This window comes from Rhizomucor pusillus (assembly GCF_041956525.1).
Source record: "Rhizomucor pusillus strain CBS 183.67 unplaced genomic scaffold VTP01scaffold_3, whole genome shotgun sequence".
Classification (NCBI taxonomy): Eukaryota; Fungi; Mucoromycota; class Mucoromycetes; order Mucorales; family Lichtheimiaceae; genus Rhizomucor; species Rhizomucor pusillus.
The window spans coordinates 739,312-754,079 of record NW_027192145.1 but is presented as its reverse complement, the minus strand read 5'-3'; the positions used below and the strand labels follow the sequence as shown (position 1 = coordinate 754,079).

General features: G+C 44.4%; 5 protein-coding genes across 5 annotated transcripts; 1 reads left to right on the top strand and 4 right to left on the bottom strand.

The window, feature by feature from the left end:
- Nucleotides 1-3,203: 3,203 nt before the first annotated feature.
- On the top strand, nucleotides 3,204-6,854 carry VTP01DRAFT_6491 (uncharacterized protein; the record flags this gene model as incomplete). The annotated part of the gene is made up of 8 exons (XM_069385398.1): nucleotides 3,204-3,277; nucleotides 3,339-4,332; nucleotides 4,390-4,807; nucleotides 4,870-5,325; nucleotides 5,381-5,569; nucleotides 5,638-5,804; nucleotides 5,861-6,082; nucleotides 6,141-6,854. 8 exons carry the CDS (start codon nucleotides 3,204-3,206, stop codon nucleotides 6,852-6,854), a joined length of 3,234 nt encoding a protein of 1,077 aa, XP_069242864.1.
- A 484-nt stretch (nucleotides 6,855-7,338) lies between these two features.
- On the bottom strand, nucleotides 7,339-8,226 carry VTP01DRAFT_6490 (uncharacterized protein; the record flags this gene model as incomplete). Its single annotated transcript, XM_069385397.1, has 2 exons — nucleotides 7,339-7,539; nucleotides 7,621-8,226. 2 exons carry the CDS (start codon nucleotides 8,224-8,226, stop codon nucleotides 7,339-7,341), a joined length of 807 nt encoding a protein of 268 aa, XP_069242863.1.
- A 332-nt stretch (nucleotides 8,227-8,558) lies between these two features.
- On the bottom strand, nucleotides 8,559-10,982 carry VTP01DRAFT_6489 (uncharacterized protein; the record flags this gene model as incomplete). The annotated part of the gene is made up of 9 exons (XM_069385395.1): nucleotides 8,559-8,620; nucleotides 8,678-8,902; nucleotides 8,962-9,003; nucleotides 9,081-9,144; nucleotides 9,200-9,226; nucleotides 9,293-9,478; nucleotides 9,569-10,252; nucleotides 10,321-10,685; nucleotides 10,748-10,982. 9 exons carry the CDS (start codon nucleotides 10,980-10,982, stop codon nucleotides 8,559-8,561), a joined length of 1,890 nt encoding a protein of 629 aa, XP_069242862.1.
- Nucleotides 10,983-11,387: 405 nt separating this feature from the next.
- Nucleotides 11,388-11,675, bottom strand: VTP01DRAFT_6488 (uncharacterized protein; the record flags this gene model as incomplete). Its single annotated transcript, XM_069385394.1, has 1 exon — nucleotides 11,388-11,675. One exon carries the CDS (start codon nucleotides 11,673-11,675, stop codon nucleotides 11,388-11,390), a length of 288 nt encoding a protein of 95 aa, XP_069242861.1.
- A 2,086-nt stretch (nucleotides 11,676-13,761) lies between these two features.
- Nucleotides 13,762-14,053, bottom strand: VTP01DRAFT_6487 (uncharacterized protein; the record flags this gene model as incomplete). The annotated part of the gene is made up of 2 exons (XM_069385393.1): nucleotides 13,762-13,952; nucleotides 14,005-14,053. The coding sequence occupies 2 exons, from the start codon at nucleotides 14,051-14,053 to the stop codon at nucleotides 13,762-13,764; spliced, it is 240 nt and encodes a 79-aa protein (XP_069242860.1).
- Nucleotides 14,054-14,768: the final 715 nt, after the last annotated feature.

Genomic DNA, 14,768 nt, shown 5'->3' with positions numbered 1-14,768 from the left:
GGGTACTTTCACCGCTCTTATCATTCAGCTTACTCGCCGATTGCGATGAATACCTTCATAACTGTGATCTTACATTGTCCGAAGGGCGATAATCAATAGAAATAATCAATAATGAAGGCTATTTGAGTGGTCTGGCTTTTTGAACTCTGTATGCTTGTGAGGATGATTCATGTTTTGATCTTGCCTCTCCATCATACCTAGAAGATATTTAGCGATCTCGGATAGTTATGGTTGTTACTCGTGTAATTATTACCTGCCATTGCTACATCGACTTTTAAGATGCTACTGTCCGCACGAGTTTGTGTTCGTCTCTTTCCGCGCTCTGATCATGGCAGAAATGTTCTCGCTTTGGGAACATGCTCGAATCAAATATCGATTTGATATAGATAGAAATGTCGAAGATGGTTCATATTCAGATCGAATAAGCCTTTCAGTACGTGTTTCTTAAAGCCGACATTTTTGGATGACGCAGAGTATACCTTACCGTTCCACGACCTTTGCATCGGGAGCGACATTAGCCGGCCGGATTGTAATTACTGTGACACAGCGTCTAGAAAATGAACTGTATAATAAACGTGTATATCTATAGGACTGTTCCTTTGAGAGACTGTTAGCGTATTAGCTTTGTATTTCAGCGATTTGCAACTCACAGTGTTCTTTCATGCTTCAAACGTAGTATTCGTAATATTACTATTTACGTCATCTCTGAAAATTGCTATCTGGCGTACAACTTCCATCGTAGCAGAATTGCTAGATATTTTTTGGTCGCCGAAGAACGCAAAATTTTTCTATTGGGATGAATCGTGTACCTTTGCAGTGCCTTTCGTTATCTTTCGTTGTCTGGTCACGCTGCTTGACTGACTTGTAGAATGAATCGTAGGTAATTTTACGGGTTGTGTACGTGACAAATGTTAGTTATATTTGCTATGGAGTGCCCTTGCATTGGTTTTCCTTGAAATCATGATGTGTTATATACGAATCTACACATTTATGATAACGTCGTATTTTGTGCCGAGGGTTTGGTTCTAAAATGTATACTTGATAACTTAACAGCGAGCAGTATAAACATTGATATGTTTATTATGTCGTTTCCAGTACCAGGTGCCTGGTTCCTTGGTGACATTCAGCAGGGTTCAAAAGTGCCGCTTGTGCTTGAATTGAAGAAAACAGTATGCATGCTAATAGATATTTGAAGTTGACTATGCGCGATTGGCAAAATGAAATGCAACACGAAAAGAAGCAACTACGACCGTACGATTACTTGTTTCCAGGTAGATGCGGGAAGAATAAACAGGTGCATCGCAAAGAAAATCAGCCGCAAGATGCTGAAGAAAATTAGAGAAGACCCACAAACCGATGCTTTTATTCGATCGTAAGAGGCGTCAAACTATCAAGGACTGCAAGAAAGATAGACATGTGGATGAGAAATTCGAGGAAGAGGAAAGGTCGATCAATAGGCAGTTCACTCGAGACATAGTGAATTCGGCGGTAAGCTTGGACACACGTATCTTTGGAGAAGCAATATAGATCGGACAGCTGCGTAGAGGCAGTAGTATGTTGAAGTAACATCTTGATACAGTGGCAAGTCTAATTGTAACCGCCTAAAACGAAGGAACAAAATGCAGATCCTTAAACTGCAAGTTAGAAAGTACGAATTTGCTCGTAGCCAATCAAGAAGGTTTAAGAAAATTTACTAGTAGGTATAATCTATGTAAACAATAGAAGAAACTGAAACAACATGCTTCAAATGACAATAACATTTCTGAGCTTGCAGATCAAACGTTTAGCTCCAGAATCCGTCTTGAGAGATGATAGCATGTTGACTGCCAGAGCCTGTGTCCATTGTATCAGTAAAGTGGAAAATAGCGTTGGTTGGAGTTTGAAGGGGCTTCTGAGTCAAGAACGCCGCAGTATCCGGTGGTATCAATGATGGATGGTTCCAGATTCCTATGGAATGTATGATGTACGCCCAAACCGTATAGTCGAAAAGCCGGCAAAATAACATCAAACCATGTCAAACACTAACCTTTGCACCATGAATAGTGAGTGCATCACTTCCACAAGGCCACCCACGCCATACAGAATCCTGAAAAGGAGTTAGCAGTAAAATGCATAGTTTTGTCCGGAGCCCATCATTTAAGAACAAGGACAGAACCTGAATACAAGCTCAAGTACTTCTGCATGGTAACACTACGGAAGTCACTTTATACATATAAACAATCTGTATAGAAAGCACAGGCTTACGCATTTCTTTTTTCAGGATTGCTGGCAGAAGAACAAACACTAAAAATGAACCCATCGACTCGGCATTTTTCGTGTTGATGCCCCCTTTCGAGGCACTTTAATGCTGGGAGGCTAGCATGTAGGATATCACTCATATATGTATAGAAGACATTGTAAAATGCATTTAGAACAAATCATAAATAGCAGCACTTATCATCAGTAGGTTAAAGTGTATTCTTCATGCATCCTCATTAGGTTGCCCTGAGTAGCCCAGAATTACGTGGATGACAACTATGATTATCGTTGGTGACATACGCTTGCAAGAGTAATCCTTTTCGCCAGCGTTTCGTATATAAAAATATTATTTTCATGCGTATAACGTGTTGTTTAGTCCAAGTGATATAGAAAGCAAAACCGAGCAAAGATTGTCCTGGATATAAGTATTGTTTGGACGATTGTAACTAATATGGGTTATATGTGTCGAGCGGATCTTCATCCATTAGCCATTAATTGTTTCTTTTTATGGCTTCTTCATGATCAACGACATCACGGGTGCTAAACAGCAGTTTAATATGCTTCCTACGCAGACGAGATTTATTGGTATACAGAAGAGGTCAAGATTCAAGTAGTCCATATGGAGAGAAGGTATGCTCGGGACCAGAGACAGCATCCTGGAGGATATTTCCATGTGCATCCCTACAGACAGGGCCCCCTTCAACCCGCACGCTTTTTTTAAACACACACCTATTTATATATATTTGGGTCACCGTTCTCCTCTCTCTTGTTTCTTTTTTCTTCACTCCTGTATTGAACAGTAACGTGCGGCGTGACAGGACTCCTTCCTTTGTTGACCCTTTCACCCGTTACGTCGTATTCCTTGCATTTTAAATATCACAGCCGAACAAGTTTATTTCTTGCACTGCACTTGCCATCCCTCCCGACGATTGCCAGCCGATCTCTGACCACCTAATCTCCTTCTCATGGCAAGCTTTGATGCGGGAAGAGCACCGTCGCGAGAACGGCTGAACCAAACCATCCGCACTTTAGGAGTCAGGTGAGCTACTTGACAGGTACAATATCCGCCAAGTGTCAAGTAAATAACAGTTTTTCGCCAGTGACTGGTCAGAGAGTGATACGCTAGACACGGACCCACGGTCAAAAGCGCAGCACCTAATGACACAGGATCCCAGAACAGAGCAACTAGATGATGCCAGAATTCAACACTCGTCAATGCGTAGGCCTCGTGCCGGTACGATGCCAGCACAAACGACTATTTATCCCCACGTACCTGATCAAGATGTGCACGAAACTGAAAGGCTCAATGTTGCTGGTTCTGCTGCCGTTCCAACTGTCACATCACAGCGTAGTCGCTCAGGCTCTTCTGCGATGCCACATCCCCTTCCTTCCGCCTTGGGCGACTCTGCGTTTGACATTTGGGGACCCGAACCTGGCATGCAAAGCCCGACCACCCCGACGACTGATCAGTTGTTGAAGGAAGATAAAGGTAACACTATAGCGAGCACGTTGGCTTCGCTGGGCCTGGACGATGAGCGAGATCGACAGCCTGTTTTACATACGAGGCACTCGTATACATCTCTGAACACGCTAGATCGCTGCTCTGACTGGCTGCGACCTCATCGGCCGGAAGCTTCCGAGCACCCTTGGCGGCGTGTCACACCAGACACGATGCCATATTTACCAATGCAACCTTCGACGGCTTCCACCAGCGCTTCCGACACCTCTACGTTTACAGCGAATGACAACTTCTTGCCCGTTCCCAACTTGGTAACGAACAAGCTGCAGTTGCCGCCAGCAGGCCGACCGAGGGCTATCAGCATGACTGTAGCGGATAACCGGCATGCGCCGCTGGCGTCCCAGTCTAGCGCCGCCGCAGCTCAATCTCATGGTTGCTTGCCCACTCCATATTACTCAATATGGAACCCGAGCACGTCCATGCGGAGACAACCGTTTCACGAACGAGACCAATCGCGGCCATCTTTGAGAACCTCAAATAGCAGCGCGGATCTTCTTGAAATGATAGCACGTCAGAAAAGGACAGCAACGTCGCTGTCTCCACTACCAGTATACGCAACTTTACCAGAAGAACGGGTAAGTGTACCCCGGGGCATAAATATCTCATTTGCTTTGTGTTAATTTTCTTTTTAGGGCGTTTCACCATTCAACATTAGCAGCAGCTCACTGGAAGCTCCATCGTACAACGGTCTGGAATCTGAGAATATGGTAGGATCTTCCAAAGGTTCCCCCGCATCTATTCCAGCCCAGGTGCCAACACGTTCTCTATGGCTTGGCAACATCGACCCCTCACTCAGCAACGCCGACCTGAACGAGATTTTTCGACGATATGGTCCTATCGAAAACGTCAGAGTATTGCCCGATCGTGAATGCGCCTTTGTCAATTTCATAAACCTGGAAGATGCCCTGCGGGCGAAAGATGCGTTAATACATCAAATGGGATGCAAACTTGGTAGCACGCTGGTGAAGGTCGGATTTGGCAAACCTGACTCGGTGCCGCATCAGACAATGGGTGATTTTGGAAATGCCCAGGAACCTACAAGGGCCTTGTGTAAGTAAGGAAGAGCCAGGGTTAACTCATCACGTCACTAATAATGACTCTCGTGTGCCAAGGGATTGGCAATATACCCTCCACTACTACCACGACCACATTGTATACCATATTCTCACCATACGGTCCCATCGAGTCTGTACGTGTGCTGACTCACAAGAATTGTGGGTTTGTCAATTTTGAAACGTTGGAGGATGCTCAGCATGCACGGAGATCGTTGCATGGCAAAGACATTATAGGCGCAGGGACCGGACCTTTGCGAATCGGGTTCGCGAAGGTTCCATCAAAAACAGGAAATATATCAACCATGGATACCCACGATGATACAGATTTGGATCTGACAAAGGGCTGGACTCCATCTTCCCAAAAGGAAGATTATCAGACCCAGATGCTGATGTACATGATGGCTGAAATGATGGGTGATGCATCCGCCAATATATTCACCGCTGTTGCAGCTGAAAGAAAACAGATTATGGAGGAACTCGGAGAAGATGATTCGGACGGTCCTTTATTCGACCGTACGTACAGTACAAGATTTTACAAAGACCATGATATGCTAATGTCGATATTTAGAAATGCATATACCCTTGACTTACTATTCCCAGATACCGGCTGCGCCGGAGCTTGGCCAAAACCGAAAGGTGGATATTTCACGCCTTCGCGATATACGCAAACGGCTTGATACTGGCGCATACGTGGCGACCACCGAGCTAGAAACTATCGCGATAGAATGCCTAGATGAAATTGTGGAGCTATGCAGCGGTAAGCAACCAGAATATAGTAGTGATATGGTCAGTGTTCATATCTGATTTGATGCATACATTTTCCAGACTATATTGGCAACACTGTTATCCAAAGACTGTTTGAGCGATGCTCAGAAGCAACAAAGACCAAGATGACTCAAGTTGTTGCGCCGCATCTCGCATCGATTGGCATTCACAAGAATGGCACCTGGGCAGCGCAAAAGATCATTGAAACTGCAAAGTTGCCAGCTAATGTAAATTAATCTATAGGGGCTACATCGTATCATTGCTAACTTATTGTTGGTTATAGATTGATCTTCTGTGCTCCAGCATTAAGCTGTATGTACCGGCGTTGCTCCTCGATCAATTTGGAAACTACGTTGTCCAATGCTGCTTGAGTCTCGGTCCTGAACGCAATCAGTTCATTTTCGATGCAATTGTGGATAATTGTTGGGAGATTGCAAAAGGCCGCTTTGGAGCTCGAGCAGTCCGTGCTACCCTTGAAAGTCCTCATGTAACGAAGAGACAGCAGGTAAAATATACATTGGGTATCCAAGTCTAGAATGGTACACAGCTGACGAGTGTCATAGAAATACGTAGCTGCTACCATTGTACAACATGCTCTGATGTTGGCGACAAACACCAATGGTGCTCTCTTACTTATCTGGCTCCTAGATACATCTGGAATTCCAGGAAGATATCGTGTCCTAGCATTGAGATTATGCCCGCACCTTGCCAGACTATGTACACATAAACTGGCATCCTTGACCGTGCTCAAGATCGTCAACCAACGACAGGAACCGGATGCTCGAAAACTGATAATCGACACTCTTGTTTTCTCTCCTTCGGACGACATTATCAACGAAGTTTTGATGGATCAGGTGCATGGTGTCAATCTCATACAGAAGATCCTATCTAGCTCCTACGTAGAACTGAGCGAAAGACAGCGCATTGCTGAACGTATCAAGCAGTTGCTCCATAAACTGCGTTTACAACACGTGCAAGGCTACAAACGTTTGCTCGAAGAGATTAACATGGTCATGGGTGACTCAAATCCTGGTGCAAGTCTTGGAGCTCTTCCAGGCATCGTTCCTCCATCATTTGCTATGAACCCTGACTTTGCAGCTGCACTTCAAGCCAAGTATTTTGCAGCAGCGGCAGCGGCAGCCGCGGTTGGTTCTAAATCGTCGGCTCAAAGCATGCATCAACCTTCTAACCTGCCTGCTTACTTTAACCTACCTACGACCGTGGGCAGCACTTCCTCACCTAGCACACCAGATGCTCAGCCAAAATCCAGTGAATAACTACTTTTTCAGTATATGTAGCTTTTGATTTATCTTTTTTTCTTTTTTTTTTTTTTTTTTTGTTTTATTCTTGCTCTCCCTTTTCTTTCCTTCTCTGCGCATTTTCCTTCTTTTTACCTTACTTTGCAACCTTGGTGCAGCATAAGACACAGCACACCATTCTTACATATACACACTTACTCACTCACTCACGCACACAGACATTACACACACGCTTTATTTCATACACGCACGGCACATATCCTGAAACACGCACATACACTTTCAAATGCATGCACGCTCACGCAATTCAAAAACAAGACGCTAAATATTTCAAGTACAAATCACAGCTCATTCACAATGAAAACACGCAGTCTCTAGTCACTTTACATTTATATATGATTTTCAGCTTCACTTTGTTTTTCCTTCTCCTTTATTAGTTTCGTTTGGTGGAAAAGATGCCGGATAAAAAGTTTCTTTCTTTTATTTACATACTAGTGGCTATTTACTCGGGGTGACATTCAGGGGATTTACTGGCAGGATGCTGTGACGCGGATGGCGTTAGGGGTATGTCGCTATCGATGCTGCTGGTCCGTCTATTGCCTGTGGCTGCATCTTCATCTTTATACGACGGGGACATCTGGCGTAATCTCCTTTCGTATTCTAGCGTGTAGAGAGGAAGCAGCAATGATTTGAGGTACACGTTCTACATGTTGTAAAAGAGACATTTTGTTGACATTCTTGCTACTGGATCGTAATCATACTTGTTGTTGGGAAAGACTCTTACCTCTTTCTCTAAGAAGCGGTGTCTATCTTCTGCTGAGCGAGTCCTGTCGATCAATAGATCAAACGGCGGCCGTGGTAAGCCAAAAGGCGTATGATCATGTTCGGCAGAGATATTGCTGGCGCTGTTGTTATTATTATTGTTGGTACTATTACTACTATTGCTGTTACTACTGCTACTACTACTACTGCTGCTGCTGCTAATATCATTGGTATTATCTGGGTTTCTGCCAACGGCGGCGATAGGTTTTGAGCAGCCGGGGCATCTTTGCTGCTGCAAGGCGGCCTCCAGTTGATTTACACGTTTTTCAAGGAACGTGCATCTTTCTTGCAGCTCCCGTTCCCGCTGTTTTCGACGTTCGCGGAATCTACTAGATGCTGTTGCGTTTCGTCGGCGTTTTTCAGCAAGAATTTGGTCGGATGTCAAGGTAGTTGTATTACTGAGCATGATTGAACTTGTGTTGGAAGGGGAAGATGCCGGTGGTTTTGGGAGAATGATTGCGCTGTTGTTAGGCTGTTGCCGCTCTGAAGATGGCATTATGGACGAAAGCGGCGGTAGCATCGTAAACTGTTGCTGATATTGCTGCGATGGACTGTGGTTGGATGTCATTTCATTGATAAAGAATTTGTATGTTCAAGGCAAAGGAAGGTGGAGAAAGAAACGGCACATCGGTGCTCGAAAAAATAGAAATTGCATGACTGGACCAAGATTGCGCAATTCGACGCGCTTTTTTGCCATATTGTCCTTTTGGTGACACAAACAAATGTTATCGCATTTTCGCCCAATTAGATAAGGAGATGTAATTTCATAGAAAGTAGTTAGTTATATACAAATGGGTTATTAAACATACGTCTGTTGAATCCACGTCAAAACAAAATAGAACACAAGGAATAATAATAAGACTGTGCAGTCGTTGCGTGTGCGTAAGGGTATATGCAAAATTAGACAATCAAACGTAAGCCGTGCTGGAGTACCCAGAGTACAGCCTCACGACGCCATACATCTGCAAAATGGTGAGAGAGCAATACAAACAATAGGAGCACCTGAGACTAAAAATTACCTAGTCTATCCAGAGTTGATGGAGGTCCTATGACAATGGCATCTGTGTGCTGCGCTTGTTGCGCAACTTCAGGATGTGCAAGCAAATATTCCCGTTTAGCTCTGGCGGCCGCTTTTCTCACGGCCTCGTCTTCTGGATCGGTTTTATACAAGTCGCATTTTTTGCACTGATCGCAAGGTCGACCGGGAACTTCTCGAAAGTGGTCGCAAAAATGGGCATAGGATTCTATTGATTGCGATGAGCTTCCCCGTAAGTGCATAAGCCCCTATATTGGTAATTTCTACCTTTTCGGATATCTTTTCGGCAGACATAGCACATTGTATAACCTGAATACATCTGCCATGAGTCAACGTGCACGGCTGCCTTCAAGCCCCGCATGAAAATCCTTAAGATGAAACTTTACCACATCGGCATACAATCTTGTTACAGCCATCCACCTTTTGAAAGGACAGATTGCATACAGGGCACTGGGTTGTCCGGATGTTAGTCGGCCTTAGAATTACTTATCCAATCTGAACTCACAGTTCGTTTCACTGCATCCGCCATAGCCTAAAGAAAATGATAAAATGTTTCATACAGGTTCGCGAATGACGTGATTTAGTTCATGTTTGTTACCTTTTCCACGTATAGTCTCAAGCCATCTTGCTCTTTTTCAAAGCATTTGTGCAACCCGCGCACAATTTGATGACACTCTAAGCAGGTAAGCTGCTGACAATCGGTCCGTCGGCAACGGAATGATGAACCGCGGCGTTCACGTGCGAGCCGCTCGTATGCCGTTTTCAGATCCTTTTGCAGGTCCCACTGAAGAAATGGATAAACAGCACAGGTGAATGTCAGGCTTAAAACAGGTGCGATGTAATATACAGCAAGTGCAATAAACAACAAAACTACCATTAGCCATTTTGCTGCAAGCACAAAAAGCTTTATCGAGTCCAAAGCATTTTGGAGCGGTTTTGTTGATTCATCGATTTCGCAGTAGCCACAGCTTGCGCATTGTACAATCGTTAAACCGGCTTGCAATACACTCTCTTCAAAAAGTGACTTTTCATACGCTGTCCATATATCTTTTGGCAATATTTTTTCAAGCATTCGTGTTGACAGGCAACCATGGCATCCGTCCATGGATATACAAGCGATCCTCGCAGAACCACGCAGTGATCCCTGTCCAAATAATCCTTCCGATAACAGACTGCTGATGCATGAATGGCAAAATGTGTGCTCAGCTTCGGTGCAGAAGCACAATTCCTCAAAAGGGTAATCGCCGTAGCAACAGTCGCATGTAATCAGCTGGTCACATTTCGCATACTCCTTTTCGTTCATTTCTTTGGCAACACGCTCATCTTCAACCGACTGTAACTCAAGCATCCGTCGTCTCAAGATACCTAGGTCGTTATCAAAGTCCAGATCTGGTGCTGGAACTATTGAAGGTCCTGGCTTGGGAAGCGACCAATGCCTAAAAAAATTGCACAGAGTCATCCACAATCCACCTGATCCCATTTCGGCGAGTTGATCGTAACTTTTAACATAATCCCAGTTGTTTTCGGCCAAAACAGCTTTAATTGATGATTTCCAGACCTGCGGGTATATGAAGGAATCAGTACGAAACAATCAGATAAGCGATCGTATTTTTGTTTGCGGCTGACCTGTGGATAGTCCAGGGAAAGTTGATGCAATGCATGTGCTTTGTACGACTCGCTCTTTATATAGTCGGCTCGATCGATTTTGCCAAACTCTAGACGCTCGGGCCATCGTGCTTCCAACAGAAGTTCATCTGTTACGTTTTCGACAAGACTGTGTTGCTGTTGCTGCAGTTTTTCTCGTAGATAGCCAACATCGCAGTCTGGGAAGATTTCCGTTGCCAAGAGATGCAACGCATGGTTGAGCTGGTTGATACGGTCCGAATGGTGCACAATAGGATAGTTGCCGCCATTGTCAAATATCTTTTCTGCAACACGCTCTACTGCATTGCTGTCGTAGAACTCTAGACAAGCTCGAAAGTAACCGGGATCTAGACAGAGAAAATCGCTCAGTGATCCGCTTCAATCGAGGAACCCTTGTTGGTATAACGACCTCCATCCGGAAATAGAGTCAGTAACTGAGCAACCTGCCGTTCCATTCGATCAGCAGCAGCAGCAGAGGCAGAGGTATGCGCCCTTTTGTGTTGTCTGCCCATAGAACGCGCACAGACGCTGCCAGGGTTGAAGAGAAGAACAAGGGAAAGCTTCTCTGCCTGGGGCAAAACGCTGAGTGTCAATTGGTAAGCGAACTGCATGCACGCACGAATCCCGGAAGCTGTCGTCGCCATTCCCAATACAGCATTATACTTTCTTCCAGTCTAGCATGAATGGAATCGAATAGCAGGTAAAAAGCTTTCTATTGAAAAGCTCACGATAGCGTTTTTTAGGATAATATATCCAAAGATAGCCAAACAGAGATGCACATCGAGAAGAAGGAGCACGTTCACGTTGATCAGCATCAGACGAAAGCGTTAAACTCATCCCATTTATTAGGCGCACGCTTTGCAAGAGAATACACTCAAACCAACTGTGAGATGGATGACGTAGTAGTACAAGAAGGCTCGGACGCCAAGAATGAACAAAAATGCCAATTTTTATTGAATGAAGAACAGAAAGGAAAAAATACAAAAGAACTGAAAGGAGCTATTTGATTGAGTATGACATGCAAGAAGCGGGTATTCATGCGTTGAAAGCTAGCGGTCGCTAGGCAAGTCTGGAAACAAGCCGTTGTCAGGCGGAGGTGTTGATGGTTCGTCAAGTATCAGAGAAAAATCGTACTCGGGGATGGCCACAACAGCATCCGATTGCTGTGGTTGCTGCCCCTCCTCGGCTGGAATATGTGTTGTCTCTATGGACCCCAGGAAATAAGTCATGTCCTGCAGAGTATGTTCCTGTGGTGGAGACATATCGGCAGATGCACCTGTCGGCGGCGACGGTGGAAGAAACAGTGGATGAGTGGGTTTGACACGGTGTGTCGGCATGCTCAAGCTCAGAAACTGGAGAGAGGTCTTGTATGGAAACGACGATGCCGGGGCTTACTTGCGTAAGCTCCCTTTCCCGTTTACGGTACCTCTTTGAAGCGGATAAAGTGGCCTTAACTACAATGTGGACTACGTGTACAGTCAGTAGTGCTGGTTAGGCGCGTCGAGCGGGGAAAGTTAGAGAAAAAGTTAAAAACAACGAAAGAGGAAGAAAGACAAATTTGTTGCTGCTGCGGATCACTTTAAAGGATCTTTCTGATCCGTGCCTGGTTGACCTGGCAACCAAGTTTGTCACACCCCCGTTACTGTTGCTATTTTCGGGAAGAAGATGCCGATGGGGATCCACGTATTATTTTCCAAGCTTTCTTTCCCGATTTGCGTGTGTTTCGCAATCTGTATTTCTTTCCCTGGTTACGTACTTTAATAAGAGCGTTGCTATTGATATGTTGCCAGGAAGATTCTAGCGGACCACAAGAATCAGTGGCCTCGGAAAAGTTGGTCTAGGTCGCGATGGCAGCGAGTTCTAGTAGAAACTAACTGTAAAAGTAATAAGTTGGAATAAAGAGCCAGATGCGTTGCCTACTTTTCTTCTTTGACATGTTGAACTACAATAGCCGGTAACGTGCATGGGTTATGTGGGCTTTTACAGGTGTAGGTCCATGTTCGGCAGAATGATTTATCAAGATTTTGACGCAAGCGGGGCCTCCAAAAACTCAGCCGCGGTAGCCTGCAATCAATAAAGATCAAACGAACGGTCTCTTATAATCTTGAGAGGACTCGTAATCTTCAATAATATACGCATCTTTCGCACGACTGTTATATATAGATGTGTATCTCATCTCTCAGGAGCTAGTCTATCAAGTTCTCGGAATTGCTGCTGAGTCTCGAAAACGTGGCACATTTTATATCTTAACTTTGCATGCCGTCACGTTTACTATTGTGGTGCCAAAATGTGGCTCTGGGGAAAGGTGTCTGGAACGGTACAAAGCGCCACTTTCAACTTATGCTGCAACATTGGCAAATTTTGGCTTGATGAAAGTCTTGCAAACGTTACTGCTAGAGTCTATACGTTTACTATAAACGGTGCAATTCACCATAAGATCGGATCTCTTCTTCCAACTGACGCTGAAGCCCCAAAGTTCGCACAAATTTACTTATGCAATTATGAGACGCAGCTACATCAAAGGCAGCAAATTTTTGGCAGTGTATTGGATCTGACAATCTTGGCCACTTTACAAGACATGATTTCGAGCATTGATCCATTCGCCAGCACGATACAAAATGCTGCAGGAGGACCACGCGGAAATCCCTCCATGAATTTGAGTATAAGAATATCAAGCGATATAGTTTGAGAGGGCCGTCAGTATAGTGCTCCCGCCTATGCTGAAGCTGCTGTGATAATTCCTCATGAGTGATGATGATGTTGAAAGCACGGACGCGCTATTCGAGACATATTATGTGCGAAAGCAGGCAGCAAATCAAGTCGTATCAAGTCGTATCAATGAGACATATGCTTATAACAATCCAGTTCATTATGTTCTTCTACTTTTTCCGCACAGGTAACTAGATTGAAGGTGGACATATAGCAACATAATGATATCGAGCCTTCAAATTATGACAATGGAAATGATGCCCAAAAAAGCGTCATCATTAAGACCAATCATATTGACAACCGGGAACGTGCTGATGGCTGAACACTTATCTCACGGCTAGCCTCATACACTCGGATTTAGGCGAGCGACAGTCTGAATAAACCGGGAATTGGACGGCGAAGTGCTTACAGGAGCGATCAGTCCCCATTGCTGTTCGTAACATATAAAAATGAATATTGAACGTTACAAGGTAATGCAGGAAGGAAGCGTTGCAATGCATAATTTTCTGTTTTCTACCACTGTCTGTCTGGGTGAAAACAAACTATATGGGAGTGAAGAGTTAAAGCGACGGACGTAGGATGAGATATTTGCATCCTTTTGGTGGACTGTGCATGTATATATCCGGAATCCATCATGGTTTTTTTTGCGCGAAGCACATACGCGAGGCAAGGAGGGCTCCACGACGGTCTGCAGATAAAAAGGAAAATTTACTCTTATGGACCAGGCATCCGTGTTCCATGATCGTTGGTGTCTTTGTATGACGCAGCTGTAGCTGTTTTAGATACTGCATTGAATTCTACGATATGGATTGAAGGATCAATACTGTACTCCCAGAGTCGATCCTTTTCATTGCACCAAGTCGCGGTTCCGGATAATGGTATGGATTTAGGGCAAGGAATTGAGCCTGTATATTACGGGCATTACTAATCTTGTGGTGTGAGGCCCAACTCACATACTTGATTTCGCTTCCACATTTTTGGTATTCCATCTGAATTCGGTTTCCATTGATCTCGAAGATATACCTTGTGTACCTGATAAAACGGTCGATTCGTGGGGCTTTATTGCCATTTCTATAAAATGGCAAGGCCCTTGCTCCTTTTTCTCTTCCTTTTCTTTCTCTCACAGAAGTCAATGAAGAATATCAAGAAGGTAAGTTGGAATACTGTCCATTTTAATATACAGGCTGACTGCTTGATGGTAGGATGAAGCGTGCATATGAACATCTCTCCATTGCTTCCTTTGCATATCAAGTCGTGTCTTGCTTTTAACATTGTTCCTGGCGTCTATGAATGTCTGCATTGTTCTCTTTGGCTTATCAAGTCGAGGTTTCCTTCCATCATGGTCTCTGATGTCGATAGATCTCCTCTATTGTTCTCTTTTGCTTATGATTGTAATAATATAATGACCCCCGGTGCAAACTCGGCGCCAGTTTCCTCCCAAATACGTTTACTAATGACGTATTTTTATAATACTTAACCAGCACTTGCCCGCCTCATCGGCCGACACAGTAAATGGATCTTGCTCCTGTAGCATAGGAGGTCATCTAGAACCACATGTACGATGTTGCACCCGTTAAAGTCCCCGCTCCGCGAGGCTACGCGGGTTTTTGAGAATATGGGGCGATCCCTCGATCATTCTTGATACAGTAATCATCCCTTATCCGGAAAGATTCAGAAGATTCTATATAAGTCCTTAGTTCAAGCGATCATCCCATATTCTC